The 26,770-nt window shown below is 54.6% G+C and overlaps 1 protein-coding gene across 1 annotated transcript in view; it reads right to left on the bottom strand.

The window, feature by feature from the left end:
* The window catches only part of CLPTM1 (CLPTM1 regulator of GABA type A receptor forward trafficking), a 29,535-nt gene extending 3,151 nt beyond the window's left edge, over window positions 1-26,384 (bottom strand). Inside the window, exons 1-9 of the mRNA XM_082367052.1 lie at window positions 26,282-26,384; window positions 20,695-20,807; window positions 12,587-12,710; window positions 11,557-11,715; window positions 9,056-9,173; window positions 4,669-4,754; window positions 3,731-3,851; window positions 2,897-3,141; window positions 1,690-1,783 (exon numbers count right to left, since the gene is read on the bottom strand). Of these exons, the coding sequence (XP_082223178.1) occupies window positions 1,690-1,783; window positions 2,897-3,141; window positions 3,731-3,851; window positions 4,669-4,754; window positions 9,056-9,173; window positions 11,557-11,715; window positions 12,587-12,710; window positions 20,695-20,807; window positions 26,282-26,353 (1,132 nt within the window). The 5' untranslated portion in view covers window positions 26,354-26,384. The remainder of the gene's footprint in view (window positions 1-1,689; window positions 1,784-2,896; window positions 3,142-3,730; window positions 3,852-4,668; window positions 4,755-9,055; window positions 9,174-11,556; window positions 11,716-12,586; window positions 12,711-20,694; window positions 20,808-26,281) is intronic.
* Between the last annotated feature and the right edge of the window lie 386 nt (window positions 26,385-26,770).

Below are 26,770 nucleotides of genomic sequence, written 5' to 3'. Positions count from 1 at the left end.
CAGTGGTTAAGACTCCACACTTCCACTGCAGTGGGCGTGGGTTTAATCCCCAGTCAGGGCACTAATATCCCGTATGCCACGAGGTGTGGCCAAAAAAAAAAAAAAAAAAAGGAACCGGCCCACAGACACGCTCAAGACATGCACAGGGGCCATGGCCTCTGCTCGCCAACCAAAGCTCCTTCCAGCACTACTCTCCCAGGCCCCCGCCACCCCCCGCAGGGCCCAGCTCAGCCCCTCTCCCAGCCCTGGTCTTCCCATCGGCCAGACGAGGAAAACGGCACCACTGGACTCTGCCCAGACTGTGTGTCCAACACCTGCTGCCACAGCAGGCCGACCCAGCACAATGCCTGTCTTCCAGGCGAGAAGCCGTGCCCGAGGTCACACAGGGGCAAGACCCGGGTGCTGGCCACCCACCCGGCTCTGACTGATTCCAGAGCTCCAGCACACCTGGCAAGCTTACACCTCTCCCGTCAGACCATCAGACCCTGAAGAGATATGAAGGGGACACTCACAGGACCCCCCCAGTCCTAACTGGGAAGAATGCGTCTGAAGACAGGGTTCTGGTGGGGGTGGGTGGATCCGAGTTCTGCCTCAGACCAGAGAGGCAGCAAGCACGGGGTGTAAGGCCGGGCTCACCCAGGGCCCATGCCCTTGCTCTGTGACCCTGAGCAAGTAACCACCCCCTCTGTGCCTTCATTCGACATTAGGAAAAAAGGGACCCTAGGGGAGCCGGCCTGCAGTCAGCAGGAGCGTTTGCAAGCACGCGCCACCCCGGCACAGCCAGGGCTCCACGCACCACGGCTAAGAGCCTCCTCCCTACTGGGCCAGCACCACTTACTGTTCGGTTTTGATGCCATAATTTTCCAGAAGGTAACTCAATCATGGTAATGTCCTCTTAATAAGAATGATGATGATAATAATAATACCCATTACTACTGCCACTTCCAGAAGCTGCAGAGCAGCAGGCCTCCTTCAGACCGGGGTTCTCTAGGGAAGGAAGAAGTGGCCAGCAGGGCCTGGAGTATGAGGTGGGAGCTGGAGCAGGACGCCTGGATCTAAATCCTGGCCTTGCCACTTGGGAGCTGTGTGACTGTGGGCAAGTAACCAACCTCCCCAAGTCTCCGTGTCCTTGCTATGATCGTGGGGGTAACGACGCTTCCTCACGGGGCTGTGGCTGCAGGGCCTCAATGCGCTCACTGGAGGGCGCTCCAACCGTGCCTGGCATGTGGCCGGGCCCCCTCAAACGCTGGCCATCACCACTGTTGGCCTTTGGAACCTCGGGGCCCTCTGGGACAGGGCTGTCACTTTCCCACTCAGGTGGGCCCTGTCCACTCAACCCGAGGGATCTTCCCCAGCAGGCGGCCTGCCGGGCAGGGCGGCAGAAGCAGCTCTGGGGCTTCCCTGCTCCTGGCCTTGGAGTTCCCCGGCCCAGCTTCCTGGCGGCCCCGGCCTGGCCTTTGCCACAACACCAGGCCCAGCCCCTCCGCCAGCACCACGCCCGGTAGATGGGAGTGTCTGGGCGGGAGTTGGCGGCTGCTCACCAGGCCTCTGGAGAGTGGGGCTGACAGGCCCCAGGTAGGGGGAGGGCCCGAGAGGAAGAGGGAGGGAGCAGGCCCTGTCCTCCCACCACACACCCCCTTGTCTCCAGTCCCCCATGGCCTCTCACAGGGTCCGGGGTCCCACCCTTACCGTTCTTGAAGGCCAGGAACTCAAAGACACTGTGGACAATGGACACGATGATGGTGAGCGCCAGCAGGTAGGGGTTGGTCTCCAGGAGGGCAACCTGGGGTTGGGGTGGGGGAGATGGCTGTGAGCGCTGCCGTGCCCCGGCCGGGGGCTGACCGCTGCAGTGCCTTCATTAGCCGACCCATCTCTCCTTGCTCTGGGCCCCAGAAGAACCTGCTGATATTCCCCAGACCTGACCCCGGGGCTTCCCAGCGGGGTGTGGTGCTGGCCGGGAGGAGAGCAGGTCAGAGATGGGCAGATGGGCACAGAGAGGCGGGCGAGGGATGCACGGAGAGGGAGGGAGAAAGATGGAGACAGAGGAGAGATGGGGAGACAGTGATGGGGGTAGGGAGAGAAATAACTGAGAGATGAAGGGACTGTCAGAGCCAGGGACAGAAACCCAACACCAAAGACAGCCCCAGGCAAGCACAGACCAGGCTCAACAAGACAGACACAGGCAGAGAAGAATGATATTCAAGGACACAGTGAGAGGGAGCAGACACATGGAGTCAGAGCCCAAAGTCAGGGAGGCAGAACATGGGGCCGAAGAAGCAGGGAGGGGCAGATCCAGACCCAGAGGGCCGGGCCCTGCAAACATAAAAACCGTGACAAGGAGGACCATGGGGACTTCCCTGGTGGCGCAGTGGTTAAGAATCCGCCTGCCAATGCAGGGGACACGGGTTCGAGCCCTGGTCCGGAAAGATCCCACATGCCGAGGAGCAACTAAGCCCGTGCAACACAACTACTGAGCCTGCGCTCTAGAGCCCGTGAGCCACAACTACTGAGCCCGTGCTCCGCAACAAGAGAAGCCACCACAATGAGAAGCCCACGCACCGCAACGAAGAGTAGCCCCCGGTCGCTGCAACTAGAGAAAGCCCGTGAGCAGCAATGAAGACCCAACGCAGCCAAAAATAAGTAAATAAATTTTAAAAAAAAGGAGGAGGACCATGGAAGCCTCAGAGGCAGGACCCCCAGAGTCAGCCAGAGCCAGAGGGCCGAGTGCCTGTTTCCTGCCCACTGCAGGGAGGGTGGCTGGGAGGTTGTGAAACTGTGGGCAGGGGAGCATCAGCTAGCAGTCCCCAGGCCGGCAGCCTGGCCCACTTCCCCTTCCCCTCCTGCCACCCAGGAAGGGGCTGGGAAGCTCCCGCCCCCCCTCCCCCCACCTACCCACCTTCACCGAGTCCTGCTCCTCATCTGACTGCTCGTACAGCTCGTCGCCCAGGAAGTTCCAGGGCGACTTGGTGCTCTGGGCGGCGTAGAGCTGCCAGCGCCAGAGCGAGAGCGGGCAGAAGGAGACGCGGAGGGGCAGGCTGGCCAGACTCTCGTTGATGGGGTAGTAGTCCTTCTGCAGGTTCCAGTAGTCGTTGAAGTAGATGATGGGGTAGTAGTCACCGCTCACGGCATCAAACTTCACATCTGCAGGCACGCAGGGCAGGGGTTACCGCTCAGCCTGGACCAGAGGCCACAGGCACCCACGGGGGTGGGGAGACCCCTCAGCCTCTGGGGACAAAGGTGTCAAATTCGGATGTTTGCAGGGACCCAGTGGGGCCCCCGGGACAGAGACTGGGGCACAGGGAACCTTCCTGGGCTGTGCCAAGGAGTCAGGGAGAGGGCAGGCTAGGGAGGGCTGGGCAGGCCCTGGCTGAGGGGACAGCTGCAGCTCAGCTCCAGACTGCGGCTGCCCCGAGGCTCTCCACGCGTCAGGCTTTTGTAAAAGAAGTCAGAAACCTGGGTTCCTAAGTGATGCTGCCCCAATTTCCAAGGCTGGCAACAGATGCACCTTTTCCGAAAAAAGCTCATGGCTGGATGAGACCATTCTGGGCACAAGGTGGTCAGGGCTGGGGTCACCAGGCGGTGTGGGAGGGAGAGAAAGGGGAGTGTCTAGAGGGGTGGGGCAGGAAGCTTGGGAGGGTGGAGACCTAGTCAGAGATCTCGGGCTGGGGGTGGGGCCAGGAGACAAGAAAACGGCCTGGTCAGGAGCCCGAGTGGGCAGCCGGGAGCTCACACTGGTCCAGGGGAGGAGGCACGCTGCCCTTCACCCACGGCGTGTGGTCGTCCACAATGTTGATGGTGATGTTGGGGTGCCAGTGGGAGATCACCTCCACAGGCCCGTAATCCTCGGCCCTCTGAGGGGAGATGGGGGGGTGGTGGGTCTCAGAGGCACCTGCTCGCTTCCTCCTGAGGACTCCCGTGACAGTCGCGACAGAAGAGCAACCACCGCAGCGACTGCTGGCCGAGGGCTCACCCTGGCCAGTCCCCGCGCCAGCCTCTAGACCCCGCTGCCCTGGCTCCCCCCAGCCACCTGACGGAGCAGAAAACCCAAGCCTGCCCATCTGGACGGGACGGCGCACCAGGCTGCAAAGTGCAGCCTCGTGACCGCACAAGTGTGGGACCCGCGTGCAGCCTCCATACTCAGGGGCCGCCCTCCCGCCCGGGACCACCTCGTGGAGAGAGCAAGACTCTTGGTGCCACCACGGGTTAACGTCCCCGGATTAACCGGGAGTATTCCTTCTAGAACCACGTTAGCGGGTACCTCGTCTGTGCCGGGCCAAGCCCGGGCTCCGGGGTCCAGCTGCTTGGGTGTGAATCCCAGCCCTGCCACTTCCTGGCTGTGATACTTCGTGTAAGTCTCCCTGTGACGGGACCCACCCAACAGGGCTGGCGCGAGGCTTCCAGGTGGGCGCGTGTCCGGAGCACAGAGCACCCGCCCTGCCACTGCTGGAGGTCAGCTGTAACCTCGCCGGCAACACCCCCACTCCCTGAGAGCTAGCTCTACGTTCTAACCCAGTTTCCAGGGAGGGAAACTGAGGCTCAGAGAGGTGAAAGCCCCCGGCTGCCAGCGGCTCAGTGGTGGTGTCAGAAGACAACCCCCGTGGTCCGGCTGCTGGGCTGGGAACGGGCTGGACGGCACCCCCAGAACTCGGCGGCTCTGCTCGTGCTTACCTTGATCATTTCTGGGTCAGCTTCCGTCTCTCCCGTCAACAGGTTCTTGGTTTTCTGAAACCGCCGGCGCTTGTATTTGTTGATCACTGAGGGCGAGGAGGCAGGGAAAGGGGGTGGATGTGAGACCTGCTGGCACTCACGGGACCCAGGCCCCAGACCTCTGCCCACCCGGTTCCCGGCTCCCACTCTTCCACCTGCCAACCGGCAATAACGACAACCAGAAAGCCTGCACTGCCTTCTCAAATCTCACCCCAGCCCCAGGCTCCCCATCTGTACAGCGACACCGGCATCCACCAAATTGTCCCAGGAGTCTCCTCCTCCAGGATTTGCTGCATCTGTTCCATCAGCCCATCCCCGGTGAACGTCCCCTCCGGCACATGCCTCAGATCCGAGCACAGCCTCCCACCTCCAGAGCCCCACCCCAGGCCGGCCACGGCGCCCCCTCCTGGATGACCGCAGTCACCTCCTCACTGGCCTCCCAGTGGCCACTCTTGCCCCTAAGACCCAAGTATCTGATCGAGTCATCCTACTGCCTCAGAATCCTAGACAGCTCCCGCTGCCCCGCGCAGGGCCCCTGAGGTGCTCACCACGGCCCCACCAACCTCAGCCCTCGCCACCTCTCATCCTTGCGCACCCCACTCCTTCCTCCTCAAGTGCGCCGACCTTGGGCCTGCAGACGTGCTGCTGCGCCTCCCTGGCAGGGATCCAGCATGGCTGGAATCTTCCTGGTTGGCTCCTTCTCCCCCTTCCAGCCCCTGGTTAAATGTCCCTTCCGCCCACTCCACTGAAGGCGGCTGCCCGGGCGTGCTCCTCGCCATTTCTGTTTCCTTCACAACAGTTCATCACGACCCACTGGTGCACCTGCCCACTGGTTTACTTGTTTGCTGTCTGTCCCCTCAACCAGTCTGCAAACCCCAGGTGGGGCTGGGCCCGTTTTGGGCCCTGCCGTATCCCCCCACAGTGACAAACAGCAGGATTGATAAATATAAACAGGTGGGCCGAGACAGGGCCGGAGAAGGCCGAGAGCCGCCAATGTGAGAAGTACTTTGGCGCTGTGAATCCCCGGGCAGGAGTGGACCTCACTTCCTCTTGCAGAGGCCAGGTCAGCCACGGGCTCCCTGCCACCCTGCCCCAAACCCTGCCAAGACATGCCAGGAGGACAGGGCTGGCGTTCGTTCACGCTCCATCTCCCCGCCTCCACCCTGGTCTGGGTAACTTTTCCGCTCCTCCTTATGCTGGGACAACACATGGCCTATCCCTCCTGTGATTTCTCCATCCTGCCCCCAGGTGCTAGGGAGAGATGGGGAAATGAAAGAGGGAGCTGGCCAAGAGCGGGGGCCCTGGGGTCACATCCTGGCTCTGTCTCCCATGAACTGAGGGACGCTGGTGAGCTACATCACCTCACCTCCCTGGGCCTCAGTACCCCCTCCGGAGAATGGGGATTAAAGCCTCGCCTCTTCTGGGCAGGACCACTGGGAAGTGGCTCTCTGCTCTACGGAGCCCAGCCAGCAGAGCACCCCTGCATGTCACACTGACACACGCCACAGGGCCCAGATCCCTCCCACCCGCTCAGAACCAGGGGCTTCTGGATTCTATGGACGAGCTCAAGTTCAAAACCACTTCTGGGAATTGACTCAGGGTTTCAGCCCGGGGGCCAGCTGCTCTTATGGTTCCCATGAATATCATCTCATCACTTCTATCACAATTAACGCATTTGAGACCTTGCTCCCACGTCAGGGGAAAGCAGTAAACACCCAAGGGTGGGCATCCTGGAGAATAAATTCCCCGGGTACATGCTCCGCTGTCTTCCACACCCATGAGAGGCTGTCCAGGGAAGGGAAGGACCGTGCCCAGCCAGCCCCAGAGGAGACAGACTTTGGCTCAGGTGGAGAACATTCTGCAACTTGGTGGCATGCAGATGGGGTTATGATATGAGATGGACCTGGTTTCCGTAGGGAGGAAGAAGCCCCCTTTTCTTGGAGTTAAACTATACCCCTGAGTACTGACAATGTGGCTGGTTGAGACTGAAATGTGCTGTGAGTGCAAAACACATACTGACATTTGAAACCTAGTGCAGGAAGAAGAATAGTGGAGAATACCTCATTAATTTTTTATACGGATTACATGTTGAAATGACAACACGTTGACCTCAATAAATTACTAACATTCATTTTATGGTCTTTTTTTTTTTTTAACGTGGCCACTTAGAAAACTTACAATGCCTTCTGTGGCGGGCACTGTATCCCTCTGGGACAGTACTGTGCTAGAGTGCTGACCACCGGCCCTTTGGGGAAGAGAGGAGGGGGCTTTTCCGATCCCACACTGTCGCTCTGTGCCCTGGAGTGGGCCGGCGGCCAGCTCCGTGTCCCTTCAAGCCCCTGCCCGAAGGGGGCCCAGGTGTGAGGCAAGCCTGGGGGATCCCGCTGGCTTCTCAGGTCCACAGGCTGCAGATTCTATTTTGCAGACCACACCAACATCTGTCACACTGACCATGAACACGACCTCACCACACAGTGACACGATCACATTCACCAGAGACGAAACCACAACAGATGCTGGCACTGAGCGTGGCTGATGGGTGTAACTGGCACGCAAGCCAGCAGCCGCCCACCTGGGTCACATTCAAAGCAACCGCTGAAGCATCAGGCACATGTAACCCAGACTTTCGGGGACACCTCCGTGGGGATGGCCCCTGCAGGCCACACCCCCTCAGCCCGCCTCTGCCCGCATCTCCGCAGATGCGCTCCGTGGAAGCCAGCCAGCCAGCCAGCCGGGCGCAACGCCCTACAGAGCACGGTCCGCAGACATACTTGCTTAGAACAGCGCTTAGCACACCTGGGGGACTTTTCCAAATCAGCTTTGGGTACTGACATACGGTCACTAGAGTTTTGTTTCCTCCAGTGTAGATGGTCACAAAAAAAATTCTCATCCTTTGGGTTATTTTTATACCAAAAGAGGTAGGAAAAGACCTAACCCATGCAAATTAAAGTACATCTGTCGCTGCGCCACAAAAAACAGCCAGAGGGATCTTAACCAAGTCCACAGGCGCAGCAGAATCAAAGTGAGGTGGGGCACGCAAAATTCACATGAAGGGAACGGGGGGCTTTCGGGAGGGGGGTGTGGGGGGCTGTCTGTCCTCTAGATCTGCTGAAACTGAAGTGCAGCGAGAGAGTCCCACAACTGCCGATCAGGAGACAGTGGACTCAAGGACAAAAGACACAAAGGGCAGGCAAAAAAATGCCAACAATTATTAACCTCCTGGAAAAGGAGATGTTGGACAGGAAAGGAAAAATAAACTACACACACCGTGTGGTTCAGATGGGAAGAAGAGTCACACACTCAAAACCATCTGAATGCTGAATATGAATCTAATCAAATTATGTTCCTGAGTTGAGATTTCCTCTTCCAGAGTAGGAAGTCAAGACATAATGTCAAAACTGAAAAACCAAGAAATTGCATTATCATCTTATTATTGGGAGCCTTGGAGATCAAGTAGCAGAAACAGCTAAAGCAGTTGCCTGTGGGGAGTGGAAACTGGGGGAACACAAGAGGGGGAGAGCAGGAGACAGATGAGTGTCGCTGTCTGGTTAAATTACTTGAATTTTAAACCATGTACTTATAACAAGAGATTAAAAAAATTTTTTTTTAAAGAAGATGCCCTGGGCAGACAGAATCTCAGTTTCAAAATGAGGCCGTGTCAGAAGTCCCAAATGGCCACAGTTCTGACCCAGGGCTTCTTGGGGCCACCGGTAGTCCTGCGGTTTGCTCACACAATCAGGATTCTCAGGGGGGCACCAGGAGGGTGGCCAGCGAGGTGAGAACGGGGCCTGTCCGGTGACGTGGCCCTCACCAGCTTGCCTCGTCAAGGCAGGCCCTACTCAGAGGTGCACGTGCGCGGGCGGAGGCTCACAGCGCAGCCATGCAGGATGCATTCACACCCGCAGCCTGGGAGCCTCGCACGGCCCCGCAGGAGCCCCCAGGGAGGCCACTGTGCAGCACCCATTCCAGAAGCGGCCGACACAGATGCAATCACGGAGAGCACACCGGATGCAACTAATGGCAAAGGGCCTCCGGTCTCCCTCTGCTCATTTAATCTAGCCATGGTTCTCTCACAGACTATTCTGGAGTGTCTGCTCTACCAGGCCCGGTACTGTGCACACGCCGGCCTCGCCCTTCCTCTTCTCGGAAGTCCCTTTCTCCACCTGCTCTTTCTAAGCCGATTCCTCTCCTGCCTGCCCACAGGTGTCCAGAGGCATGGAGGGTACGCGGGGTTCGAGCCCGGCCACCAACCCCAGCCTCCCTGAGCACAGGGTTCCTGCCTGCCCTCGTGGACCTGGGAGTCCAGGCCCGCGGCACCACGGGGGCCCCAGGACGGAGAGGGACTTACTCCGAGACGTGTGCACCGTGGCGAGCCGGCGGTACAGCGCCTTCTGCCGGGGGTCTGGGTGGAAGCCGCTCTTGGTGAAGTAGACGTGGATATAGATGGAGCCGTTCTGCTGGACGCTCTGCAAGGCGGTCCGACGGGGACAAGGAACAGTGAAGCCCCTCATGACGCCCGCCCCCCACGGCTTCCCCACCCCCGTCTACTGAGTGTTCAGGGTGGGCAGTGTAGTTAAGTGGTTAGGGGCCAGACACTGGAGTTAGGCTCAAATTCAAAACCAGGCTCTAGCACACAATGGCTGTGTGGCCTCAGGCTTCGCCTCGCTGAGCCTCAGGGCCCACCTGCAGGACGCAGATCCTTAGCACTGAGGGCACGGCAGGGCTGTAAGGTTTATCTGAGAGCGCTGAGCGCGGTCACTCAAGCACAGAATAGGAGCTCAATAAACGTCAGCAGCCTTAATTCATTAAACGGTAAAACAATGAAGGCCGGATACCACTCTGGCACTTCAAATGGTAACTGCCCAATCCAGTGAGTTCACATCTGTATAACTCATGTAAACCTTGCGCGCTGGGTCATGTTATTACCCCATTTTCCAGATGCGGTGACTGGGGCTCACACAGAGAGGCTACGGGCAGCGAGTAAGTGGATCCGAACCCCGTCTGTGGGCTCTCCCGTGGCCCTGCCTCTCACCGTCTGTGTCCTACCCCTCTGCCCGGGCCTTTCACCTACTATTCTCAACCCCCTGCCACACCCACCCAGATGAGGAAACTGAAGTGGGGTGGCCACCTGCCTGAGGCGCAGGGCGGGTGGCCGAGGCCACACTGCAGCCTCTCTGTCTGACCTTCGTGGTGAGCTGGGATTCACCTGGCCACGCTGTGTCCTCACTGCCCTGCCTTTTAAGTCCACCTCTGTGTCAACCATGTTTTTATATTTCATGCTGTTTTCACATCTGGCAGGGGAGAGACCGCCCCTCCCAGGGCCAGCTGATTCCTGGAAATAATAAACAACTCGCCTGCCTCTGAACATACCTTTAAAATGCAAGCCAACAAACCCAAGTCCACACCCCAACCACCCCCTTGATCTCTCACACACCAGGCCGCACTGAATCACTCAGGGCAGGTACCAGACAACTACAGACCACCCCTCTAGCCCAGAGCCCGCACGTCAACCAAGCAGGCCAGTCCTAAGGTGTTTCCCCACCTGCCCTGCCTTTCCTGCGGAAACCTCAATAAAGGCTTTGGCCTAGGCCTCCCCTTGCCCCTTCTGCTCCTGTCCAAACCTGGTGCTTCCCCATGTGGCCCTGCGTAGTGTGGTGGGCCCCCTCCTCTCGGGAAATGTAAGTAGTAAATTCTTCTTCCGATGGCATTGGCCTGTGTCGCGGCTCAGTCACCTCCACAAATTAAAATCAAGTACAACTTAGACACTCTCCCGCCACAGAGCTGGGAAGGAGGGTGAGCACCAAGTCCCTGCAAGCAGCTCTCACTGCCTGGCTTAGTGCCCCTCTGTCCTCCTCGGATCTGGGGTTGGGGTCTGGGGGCCGGGCGTGAGGTCTCGGCGGGAGCCACCTCTCAGCACGGGCTGTCCTGTCTGCCTCAGAAAGAACGCATCCACCACTGCTTCCACCTACCCAAACAGACCCAGACAGAGCCGGACAGAGCAGAGATGCTCCCTCCTTCCCAGGAGACTGAGAAGACTTGATGGGGAGAAAGGAAGGAGAGAGCAGCCCCCAAGAGATGTCAACATTTACAGATTCATCAAATTCACTGATTGTTCAACAGCCGCTGATTCTGCACCCAGTCCTCTGCTGGGCAGAGCTGGGGACAGAGCTGTGACCAAGATGGTCCCGTGGGGAAAACAGATCCATATTCAGGTAGTGACAACCCCCCAGAGCTGGCACGGCTTGGGTTGGGGAGCCCAGAGAGGGTGCTGGCTGAGCCTGAGTGTCAGGGAGAGCTCCCTGGAGGAGGCAGGATTTGAACTGGGGCTGTCAGAGTCCGGAGCCAGACAGCCTGAGTTCAGTTCAGTTCACACCGGCTGTGTGACCTCGGGTGGGGCCTCTCTGTACCTCAGTTTCCTCATCAGTCAAATGGAAATAATAGTTCCCACCTCCTAGGGTTGCTGGGAGGTTTCCACCAGTCAGCCTAGGCTGGTGCCCTGTACGTAGTAAGCACTTAATCAACATTAACTATTATTTTCAAACCAGGCTGGCTGACTGGCCACCCCCAGGGATGATTACTAATCTTTCACCGGTTCATACCACAGATTTACACAACCCTGAAAGTAGCTGGGAGGATCCTAGGCCAATTCCAACTCCATCCACATGGAGAGGTGGGGAAGACAAGGCTCAGAGACCTCAGAGACCCGCCTGTGGTCACAAAGCATGTGAACTAAGAGGAGAGCCAGGCTTGGAACCTGGACTCCCGATTGCAGGACTGGGAGTTGGTTCAAGGAAATGCCCTCAGTGCTAGCCGCGCAGCCCTGGGGCCAGGAACCAGAAGCCGTCCCACCTGTGGAATGTCGAGCTCAGCAAAGTGCTCGTAGCAGCCGTCTGAGTTCTCGCCACTAGTCCAGTCGCCATACACAAGGTCATGCTGCTCCCAGAAGAGCGCTGATGTGGCATTAAAGTCTGTAAAGTGCTCGTGCTCTGAGATGTACACGTGCAGGTTCTGTTGGGAGGGGAAGTGGGCGGAGCTTAGTCAGGGCTGCTTATAGGACCCTCTGAAGGCTGACAGATAAAGAGCGAGGAAGAGCTGCGGCACTAACAGCACACTAACATGAACAATTTGCGGTGGGGGGGTTAGTGGAGAGAAGAGCAGCAGCTAGTAGAATAACCTTTCTCTTTCCTCACACCCCCACCACGTCTGTCCTGGTCTGAGTCTGTGACGTCTAAGAGCAAAAACAATTAAACAATGGCCAGCCTGCCAATTAGAATTTGGGGTTAGAAAGGATCCGGACCTCCCTGAATCATCTTCCCTCTCAGCCTCTCATGGGCTTCTTGGTCAGAGCTCCGCAGGCTTATGGATAAAGCACAGTCAAGATGTGCAGGAGTGTCAGCCGGCTACTGAGAACCGAGGGGAACTGGGGAGCTGGCCTCAGAACTCCCTCCTTTCCCAAGTCCCCGTGGCCATCTCTGTCCAGAGCCCAGAAGGCCCACTGATAAAGAACAGCTGAGTGGTGGTCACCCTGCTGGCCAGAATTCCATGAAATCAGGAATCCCAGAGCTGCAGAGAACCGCAAAGGTGGGAGAGGTCGAGATTACTGAGGTTAGAACACCTGTTGCAGATGCTCCTGAACAAAGTCCTTCTACCCAGAAAGAATACCATCACAAACCCAAAAGAATTACTTGTTCCTTATAAGTGTCACTTGAGTGACTCAGATTTCATGGGCTGAAGATGCACCTGGAGTCTCTCAACCCTGGACCCGTTCACAGACCTGACAGTGACCAGGGACCGCGTCTGTCCCGACAGCCCATGTCACTCCCCCACACCTTCCCCCACCCGCTCCTCTCCCGGGTCTGGCCTCCCAGCTGGTGGTTACCATTAAAGTGTCTTTGGGGAACAGGTTGCGGCTGGCGACACGTGGGGCTCCTCCGGGGCCTGCCTGGTCCTGAGGGGCCGGCCCTCGGCGGAACCAGCTGCTGATGGCCCAGATGATGAAGATCCTGAGGAGGCAAGCAGGGAAGGCGGTGAGTCCCCATGCCTTTTCTTTCCAACGTGGATCTGCTTGACCTTCCGACTCAGCACCTGCTGGGGCCTGACCCGGGGGCTGATCAAGTAGGGAGGGTCCCTGAGAAGGCAGGTGCAGGGCTGCTGAGAAGACAAGATGCCCCCAAAGGCCATGTCCGGGGACAGACCCCAGATGCCTGGCACTGACTCCCTGGAGTCTGGTGGCCACAGGGTTGCAGGGGCTTCGACCCTCGAAACCTCAGAACTAGGAAACCTAACGTCCCAGTCCCCTGGAATCCCAAAGTGTGAGAACCCTAGAATCTGGAATCCCAGCATTTTAGAGACACAGACATTAGGGAGAGCAACATTTCAGAACTTCAAATCAACTGAAAACTGCAGAAGCAAACAGTAAGTAATGGGTGAGTCCCTATTTTTAGTAACACTGGGCTAGGTTATTCAGACCAACTTTCCTGTTGGAAACAACTTGAAAAGGCTTGATAAAAATTAATATAGTAAGAATATACTAACACCAGTTTTACACTTACAATTATATATCTTGATATAGCAACATATTCTATATGTTCTTCTATTTTCTTATATATTTTTAATCAAGTTTATATATATAATACATGTAAACATATATTCTTTTTGTAATTAATTAATTATTTAATTTAGTTATTTTTGGCTGTGTTGTGTCTTCGTTGCTGTGCGTGGGCTTTCTCTAGTTGCAGCAAGCAGGGGCTACTCCTCGTTGCGGTGCGCAGGTTTCTCATTGCGGTGGCTTCTCTTGTTGCCGAGCACAGGCTCTAGGTACCTGGGCTTCAGTAGTGTGGCACACGGGCTTAGCTGCCCTGCGGCATGTGGGATCTTCCCGGACCAGGGCTTGAACCCGTGTCCCCTGCATTGGCAGGCGGATTCTTAACCACTGCGCCACCAGGGAAGTCCTTCTTTACTTCTTTGGTTCCCATCTTCCTTTCAGTTTTTGCCAGGTAAGTCTGCAGTCTTGTCCATTCTTCAGTGCTTTTAAGAATATATGTTTACGGGGCTTCCCTGATGGCACAGTGGTTAAGAATCCACCTGCCAATGCAGGGGACACGGGTTCGAGCCCTGGTCCGGGAAGATCCCACATGCCGCGGAGCAACTAAGCCCATGCGCCACAACTACTGAGTCTGCACTCTACAGCCCCCGAGCCACAACTACTAAGCCCTTGTGCCACAACTACTGAAGCCCGCGTGCCTAGAGCCCATGCTCTGCAACAAGAGAAGCCACCGCAATTGAGAAGCCTGCACACCACAACAAAGAGTAGCCCCTGCTCGGCGCAACTAGAGAAAGCCCACGTGCAGCAACAAAGACCCAACGCAGCCCCCAAATTAATTAATTAATTAATTTTAAAAAAAAAAAGTAAAGGAACCCTGGAAGCTTCTTCTTTTTTTAACTGAAGTATGGTTGATTTACAATGTTGTGTTAGATTCAGTTTCAGGTATACAGCAACATGATTCAGTTATATATACACATATTTATATATATATATATTATTGATAATATATGATATAATGTGTATATATATTCTTTTTAGGATTCTTTTCCATTATATGTTATTATGAGATACTGAATATAGTTCCCTGTGCTATACAGTAAGTCCTTGTTGTTTTTCCTTTTTTTTTGGAAGCTTCTTTTTTGTGTTTGAGGACATCTGCTAGGTGTTTTGATGGGTGAACAAAAACGCCAGCCCAGGGCCCACACAAAGTAACCAGAGACCTACTCTATGAGAAGCTAAGACTCCACAGGGCTCCCCGCCAAGGACAAGGGGAAGCAGGTGTGGCCTAGCCCTCCTCAGAGTCACACACCAGGTGGGCACAGCCAGAGCCTTGAACCTGGTACAAGGAGACCCCGAATGACAATGCCCCAGGCAGCTAGCAGAGGCAAAGCAAATCCTCTCTGTAGGAAAACAGGTTCATCCTAGGCCTGAAATGATTCCTATAAACAATTTTCCAAGTATGATGATCAACACACAGCCAAAGACAAGCCAGGAGCACAAGGAAACAAGACTCTATGAGTGAGAACCAGCAGAAACAAAAACCAATCTACCCAATGGCACTGTGATAACCTAAACGGGAGGGAAGTCCAGAAGGGAGGGGATATCTGTATGTGTGTAGCTGGTTCATTCTGTTGTGCAGTGGAAGCTAACACAACATTGTAAAGCAACCATTTTCCAATAAAAATTTAAAAAAAAAAAAAGAAAAAAAAAGAAACCAAAATTTGAGATGCTCAGGACTGGAGGTTTCAGAATGTTACAAAACCCTCAAAATGTACATTGAGAGCGCGCTTCACAAGTATCCACCCTGAATAACATGATGGAAAAAAATCAAAGTGGAAACAAAATGACACTTAGCTAAAACAAATATATTAAGAGTCATTTTCTCAATTTACAAAATTGAATAGACATAATACACAGTCTTTGAGTTGTAAATGAAGTGGAGATATTTACAGGATACACTGTTTAAAGAGAAAGGAAGATGAAGGAAAGTGCACAGAGTAGCCATCCATTTTTGTGTAACATACTAGGTTAAAACAAAAGCAAAAACCTGGGCTGCGGGAAAGAGAAGTGGGAGTTAGTGTTTAATGGGGACAGTTTCAGTTGAGGAAGATGAAAAAGTTCTGGAGATGGATGGCAGTGATGGCTGCACACTAATGTGGATGTACTTAATGCCACAGAATTATACACTTAAACATGGTTAAAATGGTAGATTTTGGGGCTTCCCTGGTGGCGCAGTGGTTAAGAATCCGCCTGCCAATGCAGGGGACACGGGTTCGAGCCCTGGTCTGGGAAGATCCCACATGCCGCGGAGCAACTAAGCCCGTGCGCCACAACTACTGAGCCTGCGTGTCTGGAGCCTGTGCTCCGCAACAAGAGAGGCCGCGATAGTGAGAGGCCCGCGCACCGTGATGAAGAGTGGTCCCCGCTCGCCGCAACTGGAGAAAGCCCTCGCACAGAAACGAAGACCCAACACAGCCATAAATAAATAAATAAATAAATAACTTTTTTTAAAAAAATGGTAGATTTTGTTATACATATTTTGCCACAATAATTAAAAAAAAAAACCCAACAATTTGTAATGCACCTTTACATCAACATAAAAGTAGAGAAAGGTATAAAATACACATCAGACTTTAAAATGGATTCCCTTGGTTTGGGGGAATAAGGAAGGCCTAGGGGTAAGCAAAAAAAACCAAAATGCCTCAAAACACAATACTATCTTAAAAAAAATTATGAGCAATAAAAGCAGCATGCACATGAATCAACATGGGAAAGGATCACCACCAATACAGTAATGATGAATGATGGTTACCTTCAGGTGATTTTTTATTTTCTTCTTTATGCTTTTCTTTTTGAATACTTTTTAATGAACAAAAATAAAAGCCCCGGACTTCCCTGGTGGCGCAGTGGTTAAGAATCCACCTGCCAATGCAGGGGACATGGGTTCGAGCCCTGGCCTGGGAAGATTCTACATGCTGCCGAGCAACTAAGCCCGTGCGCCACAACTACTGAGCCTGTGCTCTAGAGCCCGCGAGCCACAACTACTGAAGCTTGTGTGCCTAGAGCCCGTGCTCCGCAACAAGAGAAGCCACCGCAATGAGAAGCCCGCGCACGGCAACAGAGTAGCCCCCACTCGCTGCAACTAGAGAAAGCCTGCGCACAGCAACAAAGACCCAACAGAGCCAAAAATAAATAAATGAATAAACTTAAAAAAAAAAAAAAAAAAGCCCCACAATAAAACTGTAGCAGACTGCTAGTTGTTTCCCAATATTCATCTTTCCCTTTTCACTCAGAAAGAAGACTCTTAAATTTTAACTGGATCCCTTGGTTACCTGGAATAAAGACTACAAAATCCAGCCTTACAGCCAGGTGTGGACACATGGTGAAGTTCTGGCCAATAAAATGTAAAAGCAGTGTGTTTACTGGACTTTGGGGAAGTGTCTTAAAGAGAAAGAGCATCCCTCCTTTATTTCTTCTTCCCTCCTGGAATGTGGACGTGATGGTCTCATCCTCAGCACCCATATTAGGCCATGAGGATAAAGGGCAAAACCTAGCAATGGTGGAACAAAGAGCAGGAAGGAATCTGGGATGCAGAAGACCGCAGAATCCTGGTCTGCCTAGGTCCAGAATAGTACATGAGAGAGGGAAACTTCTATTGTGTTAATTCGGGTCTCTCAGATACATGCAGCTCTGTAATTATTAAATGAGACAAGTACTTATTGATTGCAGGTGTGAAAAGCAATACAGTTGACCCTTGAAGAACAAAGATTTGAAGTGCGTGGGTCCACTTATACGAATCTTTTTCAACAGTAAATACTACAGTACTACACGATCCATGGATGGTTGAATCTGTGGATGTGGAACCAGAGATATGGAGGAATCGTTAGTACAGAGGGCCAACTGTAAGTGATACGTGGATACACAGGGTCGGCCCCCCCCCCCATCCCCATGTTGTTCAAGGATCAACTGTATAGCAGAGAAGTTAAGTGCTCAGCCTCTAAGTTGCAATATCTGGATCTGAGGCCCAGCTCTCCTACTTCCCGACTGGGTGACCTCAGGCAAGACTCTTAACCTCTCTAGGCCTCCATTTCCTCAACAGTTAAAATAGGGATAACAGGGCTTCCCTGGTGCTGCAGTGGCTAAGAATCCGCCTGGCAATGCAGGGGACACGGGTTCGAGCCCTGGTCTGGGAAGATCCCACATGCCGCGGAGCAACTAAGCCCGTGTGCCATAACTACTGAGCCTGCACTCTACAGCCCCCGAGCCACAACTACTAAGCCCTTGTGCCACAACTACTGAAGCCCGCGCGTCTGGAGCCTGCACTCCACAACAAGAGAAACCACAGCCATGAGAAGCCCGCGCACCGCAACGAAGAGTAGTCCCCGCTCGCCGCAACTAGAGAAAGCCACACACAGCAACGAAGAACCAAAGCAGCCAAAAATAAATAAATGAAAGAAAAAAAATAAGGATAACAACACTTCTTACCTTGTAGGGTTGTCTACAAGCATTAAATGCATTGATATACACACACACACATACATCATCTAGAATGGAGCCTGGTACATACAGTAAGTGTTTTAGAAGTGTTAGCTATTATTGTTATTTTCCTCATAGGAAAAAGGCATACAAAAAACTTCAGAATGGGCTTCCCTGGTGGCGCAGTGGTTGAGAATCTGCCTGCCAATGCAGGGGACACGGGTTCGAGCCCTGGTCTGGGAAGATCCCACATGACACGGAGCAACTGGGCCCGTGAGCCACAATTACTGAGCCTGCGCGTCTGGAGCCTGTGCTCCACAACAAGAGAGGCCGCGACAGTGAGAGGCCCGCGCACCGCGATGAAGAGTGGTCCCCACTTGCCGCAACTAGAGAAAGCCCTCGCACAGAAACGAAGACTCAACACAGTCATAAATAAATAAATAAAAGAACATGAATTTCTTTAAAAAAAAAAAAAAAAACAACTTCAGAATGGAAAAACAATACAAGAGAATTCTAGCGTGAGTGGGTGCCTTCCTGCTGAGCCCCAAACCACGCCAAAGGGCAGCATCAGGCACAGGGACTTGCCTCTGCCTGTACAAGCCATGGAGCCCTGGGGTCCGGGGTCTCAGGGGCCACGGCCCAGCTGAGCTATCTGCTGCCTCCCACCGCCCCAGGAGGTCCCTGATGCACACGGCTGGGGAAGGTCTGGAACTGGCGATTCCTGGGGACACCTCCATTTCCAAGGGAGGCTCCCATTTTAGTAAATATGCCAAGGGAGAGTGTGCGAGCAAGGACACCCACAGGCAGCTCTGCCCCGGCTTAGCGTGTGGCCTGCAGGGGGCCCACGCACTGCGGGCTCCTGGGTCTCCGTGTGTAGAGGAGACAAGGCCAACTGGACCGGACTTTCTGTAGGATTCTAGACCCCCAGTTTCGTGAAGAACATCTGCTCACCGTGGGCCCTCCACCCCCGCATCCCAGACCAGGAAGCCCTGACCTAGGACACCAGGGCTGGCCCTCACCTAATGCTTTTCAACTTCGTATCCTCCCTCCCACCCCAAGTAGGCATTCTACATTCACGGGGAAAATTTAAGTGTATGAAAAGACATACGACAACTCTCCCTCCCACCCCGCCCCCACTCCAGGTAACCACTGGTACAGTTGGAGGATGTGCTGAAAACCATGGGCTCTACCCTCTACTCTCAAAAAAGGCCATTCTCATGCAATCTGCTTGATGCTTCAGAGAGTTCACAGGCCCCTGAAAACAAACCTTGAATCCCATCTAAGAACTCCAGATGGAGACGGTCTTCCAGCACGCACTGGGACTGATTCTTGGTGGCGCCTGGTCCTAAGGACGGAAATTAGCCTGCACTGTGGTTGTATTAAAAACGTCTATCTGAAGAAAGCTCCCTTATGTACTGATGTGGAAAGATTTCTAACATATAGTGTTAATGAAAATAAACCAAGGTGTAGAACTGTGTAAAATAGGCTACCTCTTATGTAAAAATGAAGGGAAAGATAAAAATAATCTTTATTCCTAGCTGCTTGAAGCATGGAAAGAAGAAACTGATACATAAGAAAATTCTAAGTCCTTATTGGACACGGAGGTGGGGGGAGGGGAGGGAGTGGCGTGGTGAAGAGAAAGGAGGGGCTCCACGGATGAAGAAACCCAGTCCCAGGGAGATCCCCCTGTGCCCTCCCAGCAGCTCCCCAGGGCCTCACTCAGAGGCCAGGCTTCCAGAAGGCAGGCCCTGTGCTCCCGGTGCCTGGAAACAGTCATGTTCATCCACGCGTAAAAGGATCACCACCAGCCAGTCTCAAAGGCACAGCCTGTATGACTTCACTTACAGGAGGTACCCAGAGCAGTCAAATTCGCAGAAACGGAAGGCAGAATGGTGGTGGCCAGGGGCTGGGGGGAGGAGGGAGAATCGAGGAGTTAGTGTTTAATGGGTACAGAGTTTCAGTTTGGGGAAGATGAAGAAGTTCTGGAGATGGATGGTTTGACGGTTGCACAACAATGTCAATATAGTTAATGCCACTGAGTGGTGCACTTAAAGATAGTTAAAATGCTAAATTTTATGTAATGCAGATGTTGTGGCTGAATTGTGTCCCGCCCCCCTCCAAATTCATGTGTTGCAGTTCTAACCCTCAGTATCTCAGTGACTGCATGTGCAGATAGGGCTTTTAAAGAGGTGACTAAGGCTAAGTGAGGTCATTATTTAGGGTGGGCCCTAATCCAGTCTGACTGCTGCCCATATAGGAAGGGGCGATTAGGACACAGACAACACAGAAGAAAGACCATGTGAAGACAGGAAGACGGCCAGCTACAAGCCAAGGAGAGAGGCCTCAGAGGAAACCAGACATCCTGACACCTTAATCTCAGACTTCCAGCCCCCAGAATTATGAGAAAGTAAAAAGGATCTCCAGCAGTACAGTAATGATGGTAATCCTCAGTGATTCTTTCCTTTCCTCTTTTTTAAAAAAATTTGTTTGTTTGTTTGGCTGCGCCACATGGCTTGCGGGATCTTAGTTCCCTGACTAGGGATCGAACCCGTGCCCCCTGCAGTTGAAGCACGGAGTCCTAACCACTGGACTGCCAGAGAATTCCCTCCCTTCCTCTTTATGTTTTTCTTACTTGAACTTTTTTCAATGAGCAAAACCAAAGCTACATCTGGGGACTTCCCTGGTGGCTCAGTGCTTAAGAATCCGCCTACCAATGCAGGGGACACGGGTTCGAGCCCTGGTCCGGGAAGATCCCACATGCCGCGGAGCAACTAAGCCCGTGTGCCACAACTACTGAGCCCGCGCCCTAGAGCCCGTGCTCTGCAACAAGAGAAGCCACCGCAATGAGAAGCCCACGCACCGCAAGGAAGGGCAGCCCCCGCTCACCGCAACCAGAGAAAGCCCACGCGCAGCAATGAAGACCCAACGCAGCCAAAAATAAATTAAAAAAAGCTACATCTGCTCACCTGAACAGCACGCCTTTGATGACCTGCCAGGCGTTGGGTGCTGGCTGGGGTGGTGGGTTCTGGGGCTGGGTCTCCGCCGGCGGGTCCCTCCCGATGCTGCCATTGCTAGTCACCTGCAGGGACAGAGGCCAGGGTGAGGAGGTAGGATGCATCCTGAGGCGCCAAGGCTGTCGTAGGCACCACCATGTGCCAAGGCCCAGTAAGGGCTGAGCACAGAGAGGGCGCCTGGCCCATCCTGGGGGTCAGGGAGGGGTCCTGGAGGAGGAGACGTCGGAGCTGAGCCCTAAATCATAATCAGTTGGCTGGCGCAGAGGAGGCAATGAGGGAAGCAGCAGGTGCAGACAAGAAGGTGAGAGAGACAGTCTGACTCCGAGGATGGGCCAATGCTCCCTGGGGCTGGAGCCCAGGATGCAAGGAGGTGGCTACTGGGGACAACGTAGAAGGGGTTAGGCGGCAGGTGTCAGATTCTGCAAGGCTTCGGTTTATCTGAAAGGTCCTTCCGTGGGCAAACAATTCTTGACGCCTCCTCTGTGGCCAGCCCTGTGGGGGGCCCATCCCTCCAGGGGCTCTGGATCTAGCAGGTGAGACAGACACAGAAAAACACCATCAGAGCGTGAGCGACACCACCATAAGCCACACAGGGGTGTGTGAGATGCACACAGCTCAGACCACCCCGTGAGGCCAGAACTAGGAACACCGGCATTTGGCAGCCGAGCAAACGGGGGCTCAGGGAGCCTAAGCCACTTGTCTGGGTCACTCAGGAAGGATGATGGCAGCACGATGACAGGAGTGTGGGCAGGCCAGGGAGTCAGGCAGGGCTTCCCAAAGAAACAATCTTCATTCAGAAACAGAAGCTCCGAAGCGGAGAATTTCAGGATGTCAGGTTGGAAGGGCCCGAGATGGGGAAATTCTTCCTGCCCCTCTCTTTGCACCTGCTGGCTCCCCTGTCCTGCCCTCTTCCCTCCCGCCAGCTGTCCCCTCACGCACCAGCTTTTAAGAGACAGGACCAGGACTGTCGTGGTGGCTGTTAGGTGGGAGCATTGCCCAGCCCACGGCTGGCAGAGAGCAGGGGCTCAATAAACACCAGGGGAATCAACAAATGCTCCCTGAAGGGCTTGCCCTGAACACTCAGGCCACCAATCCACCCATTCCTGGGCCTCCCCAGTCCCCCGACTCCTGCCCCAAGCCCGCTCCTCTGCAACGTCTTCTGTCGGCTTCAAATGCCCCCGAGAGTAGGGACAGAGGCTCCCAAAGCCAGATGAGGCTGCCACGAAGCTGAGGCCAGCATTTGTTAAAGGCGTCACTTGTCACTTCCTGTCCCCTTCACCAGCAAGAGCTCTTCCATTTCATCTCCCAAGTGCAGAAGAGCACCGTGGTAAAAGGTGGGGCTCTGGGGTCCGACAGACCTGGGCCGCGGACCGGTCCCGTGGTTCCTGGCTGTGAGATCTTGGGTGTGTCACTTCCCTCTCTGGCTCTTCACCTCTCTGACCCAAGGGCCAGGGTGTGATCATACCAGTACGTTTAGGGCAGAGAAGATTTCCTTTGTGTGTCGATAAAAGTAATTCCCGAGTACCTACTGTGCGCCAGGCCCAGTGCTGGGCAGCAGGATCGGTGGTGGGCACACAGCTCTGGGGTCTGCCCTCCCAGAGCTCAGGGTCTAGAGGGAAAGGCACCAGCAGAACAATAAACAGGATAATTAACAAAGGTAAACAGGAAGGTGTTCCAGGGGAAACAAGCAGAGGGGGTGACCGGGTGGTTAGGGAGGCCTCCCAAGGAGCTGTCTTTGACATTTGGGTGAAGGGTGTCTAAGGGAGAGAAAAGGTGCGGGCAAAGGTTTGGCCAAGAGGCGGGCGAGGTCGAATAGGCACGGGGCCCCCTTGTTCAGGGCTGGCCTCGCTCCTGGGAGCACTGGGGGCGCCAAGCAAGGGTCTGCAGCAGGTCTGAGCTGATTCTGGATCAAGAAAAGGAAGCTTGAAGCCGGGAGAGGATTTGAACCCATGTCTGGCTGGCTCCCAGGTCTGTTCTCTTACCTGTGATGGTTGACAAGCTGGCTGGAAACCCTCCCAGGGAAATGCAAAGGAAAGCCAAATGCAAAGGTGCCACTTCACCAGGATGCCCGTAATCAAAACGATGGACAATCACAAGTGCTGGCGAGGATGTGGAGAAACTGAAAGAGCTGTACACTGCTGGTGGGAGAAATGGAGCTGCTGCTTTGAAAAATACGCAGATACTTAAAAAGCTAAATGTACCCCTGCCATCCGAACCAGCAATCCCACTCCGAGGTCTCTGCCTCCGAGAAACGAGAACTCTGCGTCCACACAAAAGCTTATACGCAAATGTTCATAGCAGTGTTACTTGTAAAGCCAGAAACAACCCAAAAGTCTTTCGATGAAGGACCGGTGATGGATCTGCACGATGGAATACTACTGAGCAATAAAAAGGGACACTGCTGGGGGCAGAGAAAGTGCAAAAAGGAACAAGGGAGCGTTTTGCAGGGATAGGAGTGTTCTCAGACCACACGGTGGTGGTGACCGTACTGCACAACTGCATAAATGTACTGAAAGCCACTGAACTCTACACTGACAACAGGTGAATGTTACGGTATCTAAATTACACTTCAATAAAAAGGTAACTCTCCTGTGGCTCCACTTCCCTCAGAGTACAGGCAAAGTTGTCACCATGGCCTCTGAGGCCTGGCATGATCCTCTGTGCCCATCTGCTCTCACCCCTCTCCCCTCAGTCACCAGTTCCAGTCACATCAGCCTCCCTGCCGCTCCCTCATCACACCTGTTCCACCTCAGGGCCTTTGCACTGGCTGTTCTCTTTACCTGAAAGGCTTTCCCCCACCATATGGGTGACTCCCTCCCTCATCTCCTTTAGGTCTTTGTTCAAATGTCACCTCCTCAGAAAGCCCTTCCCAGACCACTGTATTTAAATGGCAACCTCCTAGCCACCCCTCACTTCCTATGCTCCTCCCCAGCTTTAGCTCTGCCCATGGCACTTAGCACCATCCGAGCCGCTGTACATTTTTCTTATTTACCTTGTTCACTGCCCCTGCCCCCAACCCCACCGCACAGCTCACTCCCAGCCCTCAACAAATACATGGGCTCCAAGAGGGCAGGGCCTCTGTTTTGTCCATAGCCGTGTCCCAGCATCAGCATGGGCACTAGCACGTAGTGGGGACTCAGCCCACGTTAGCTGAAGCAGTGATTACCAGAGCTGCGGGCCTGCTGTCTGAGTCCCTGCCTGAAGCAGGAGCAGGCTGGCTGGAGCAGGAGACTGCTGAGGGTCTGCGCATGAGCCAGGAGAGGGCCGCGGTGGCTGTGGACACAGCAGTGACTAAGAAGCAGTTCCTGCTCTTGCACCCATGAGCCCACTCTCACACACAATCCCCGGAACACCCGCTAAGGGGCCCAGGAAGCAGCTGAGGCCACAAGACTGGGCCGGGGCCGGGAGGAAGTCAGGGCATCCTCCCTGACTGCCTGGATCCACCATGGGAATTCCACCTCAGCCCAGCCTCTGCCTCAAGACCCGTTCATTCCGCAAACGCTGAGGGCTTGCTCTGTGCCTGGTCCTGAGCTGGGAAGCGCTGCGCACACAGTGGTGACCAAGACAGTTCCTGCTCTGCCCTCCAGGGGCGCCCAGTCCACTGGGGGAGACAGGCAGTGACAACCCACAGTGGGCAGGGCTGGGACAGAGGAGCCCAGGGACTGCTGGAGCCCTGACCCAGTCTGAGAGGGTCCGAGAGGCTTCCTAGGGAAGAGGACACCTGAGACGTACAGGACTAATAAGGATCAGGCAGGTAAAGAGAAACATGTGCAAAGGCTACGAGGTGAAGAGAGAGCGCGAGGCGCACTCCTGGAAATACAAGAGCTTCACAGTGGCTGATGCTCGTCTTGTCCAGTGACTCAAGCAGGGACAATTTCGCCCCCCAGGGGACATTTAGCAACATCTGGAGACACTTTTAGTTGTCACAACTGGGGAAGGATGTGTGTGCTACTGATACCTAGCATGGCCAGGGACGCTGCTAAACATCCTACAATGCACAGGACGGCCCCCTACCACGAAGAATTATCCAACCCCAAATGTCAGTAGTGCTGAGGTTGAGAAATCCTAGCCTAGTCTGAGGAAAAAGGGCAGATCGTGCAAAGCCTTGATCTACCAAAGAATTTGTACTTAATCCTGAAAGCAAAGGAATACGTCTTGAAAGATTTTAAGCAGAAGTGGGACAAGAGGAGATCCTGGGGGGAAGGGGTCCTCTGTAAGCTCAGGGCAATCAGGGCACCCTGAGCCCTAGTCTCCCTGATCACCCCCCGCCCAATAATCAACAGAAACGCAGAGGGGGAAAGACCTTCTTTCAGCGAGACTGGGAAGCCCCTAAAGATAGAGACAAACATTTCCTAGGGCTGCCCCCGGGGCCAGGCCCTGGTTGAAGATGCTGAAAAGATCCAGACCAGCGATGCTGGCTCTGTCACACAAATCTCACCCTAGTGTCCTCCCCAGGTGATATTATTTGCTCCTCCTCTGGGCTCCCTCAGTTTCTGACACGGACTTTTTGTCACCATCCTTGTCATCCAGGATTATAATTCTTTGTTTACACACCAGTCTTCTCTCTCACTCCACTGATGAAGGGACATCGCTGGAGTCATCTTCATGGCCCATCACAGGGCTGGCCCTCCTGTCCAATCCCTCCATTTACCACTGGAGAAATGAAGGGGGAAAGGAACTTTCCAAGGTCACAGACAGTCAGCTTCAGCTTCGTTTTCCCCTCCCAACCTGCACTCTTCTCCCCTGTGCTGCCTCCCACGTGTCAGTGACATCCCAGTGGGTGGGTCGACAGCACCTCGCTGTCACTCCATCGATTCCCTAAACGTCTGAAAGGTGGCTGCCTGAACTAGTATGTTCTGCAGCCTCAGTTTAGTTCAAGTGGCAATGGGTCAGAAGTTATCAGTACCAGGACGAATTCCCGCATAGGACTAGTTTATGCTGAAAATAAACCCATCTCAGTCCCGACCACCTTGCTTCAGCAATGGCTGGTAAGTTCTACAGGGAATGGATCCCAGATCTAACCTGGGTGACCTTCTGTAAGCGCCTTTGTCTGTTCCTTGGATTCCTGACTATAAAATGGGTCTGTCAGCCTCCACAGCGCGTGCCCTTATCCACGATGATTACTTGACTTCCCCAGAGTTAGAAAACTCCCAATTAATCAATCATTGCCCACACCCAGAGCACCCCGTGAACGTCAGCCCATTCTAGGAACTGTCCTGGAGCCTGGAATCGCGGAGTCGAGAACCCAGGGCGCCTGGGTACTAGTCTGCGCCCCTCCGCGCCACTGTGTCCTCAGCTCGAGCAACGAGCCTGGTGGCCGCCCGGCGCGAGCATGCAGGGGACCCGGCGCGCAACAGGGCCCCGCTCCCCGCACTGTCCAGCCTCCCGGGCTGCCCGGCCCCACCTGGGCCCGGTATTCAAGGTCCCTATGGGCAAGGAGCCCCCAATGCACAGGATTCCGTGAAAAGAGGCAGGACACGCCCCGTGGGAGGCCCCCCGGGTGGGGAAGAGCCCCTCAGGCCCCTCTCGGCCTCCGTACCTGACCGGAGCTGCCTCCCCCGGCCGCCACTACGGCGCTGCCGGCCCCGTCCGCCTCCTGCGCGGCCGCCATCTTCCCGCTCCGGGTCCCCGCCCCCGCCGCCAGCCCCGCCCCGTCCCCGACGGCTCCAGCGCAATCGCGCGAGATTTCACGCTTTGCCCGACCTGCCGGCCACCGTAACCCGCAAGAGCGCCTCAGCCACGCCTCTCAGGAGCCGCTTCCGTCTATGAAAGGACCAAGCAGGCCACCGTACTCTCCGTCCCGTCGCAGCCTGTTTGTTTTCATCTAGTAGACACACTGCATGCCCCGAACTCCCAGGGCTTTCTTGGCCAACATGTACGCTTCCCACAGCCTCCGTTCTTTTTGCCCCCACGAATAACCCGTTTTTTCCAGTTATATGAGCCTCCTGGGTCATCCTGTCCACTTTGCCCCGCCTATTCTTTAAGTTCCAAGTTCTTGAGCTTTCCCGGCCACCGTAATGCTTCGAGG

The sequence above is a fragment of the Balaenoptera borealis genome, assembly GCF_965194805.1.
Source record: "Balaenoptera borealis genome assembly, chromosome: 19".
Taxonomy (NCBI): Eukaryota; Metazoa; Chordata; class Mammalia; order Artiodactyla; family Balaenopteridae; genus Balaenoptera; species Balaenoptera borealis.
The sequence above is the reverse complement of the archived record's forward strand: the minus strand, read 5'-3'. Positions and strand labels throughout refer to the sequence as shown.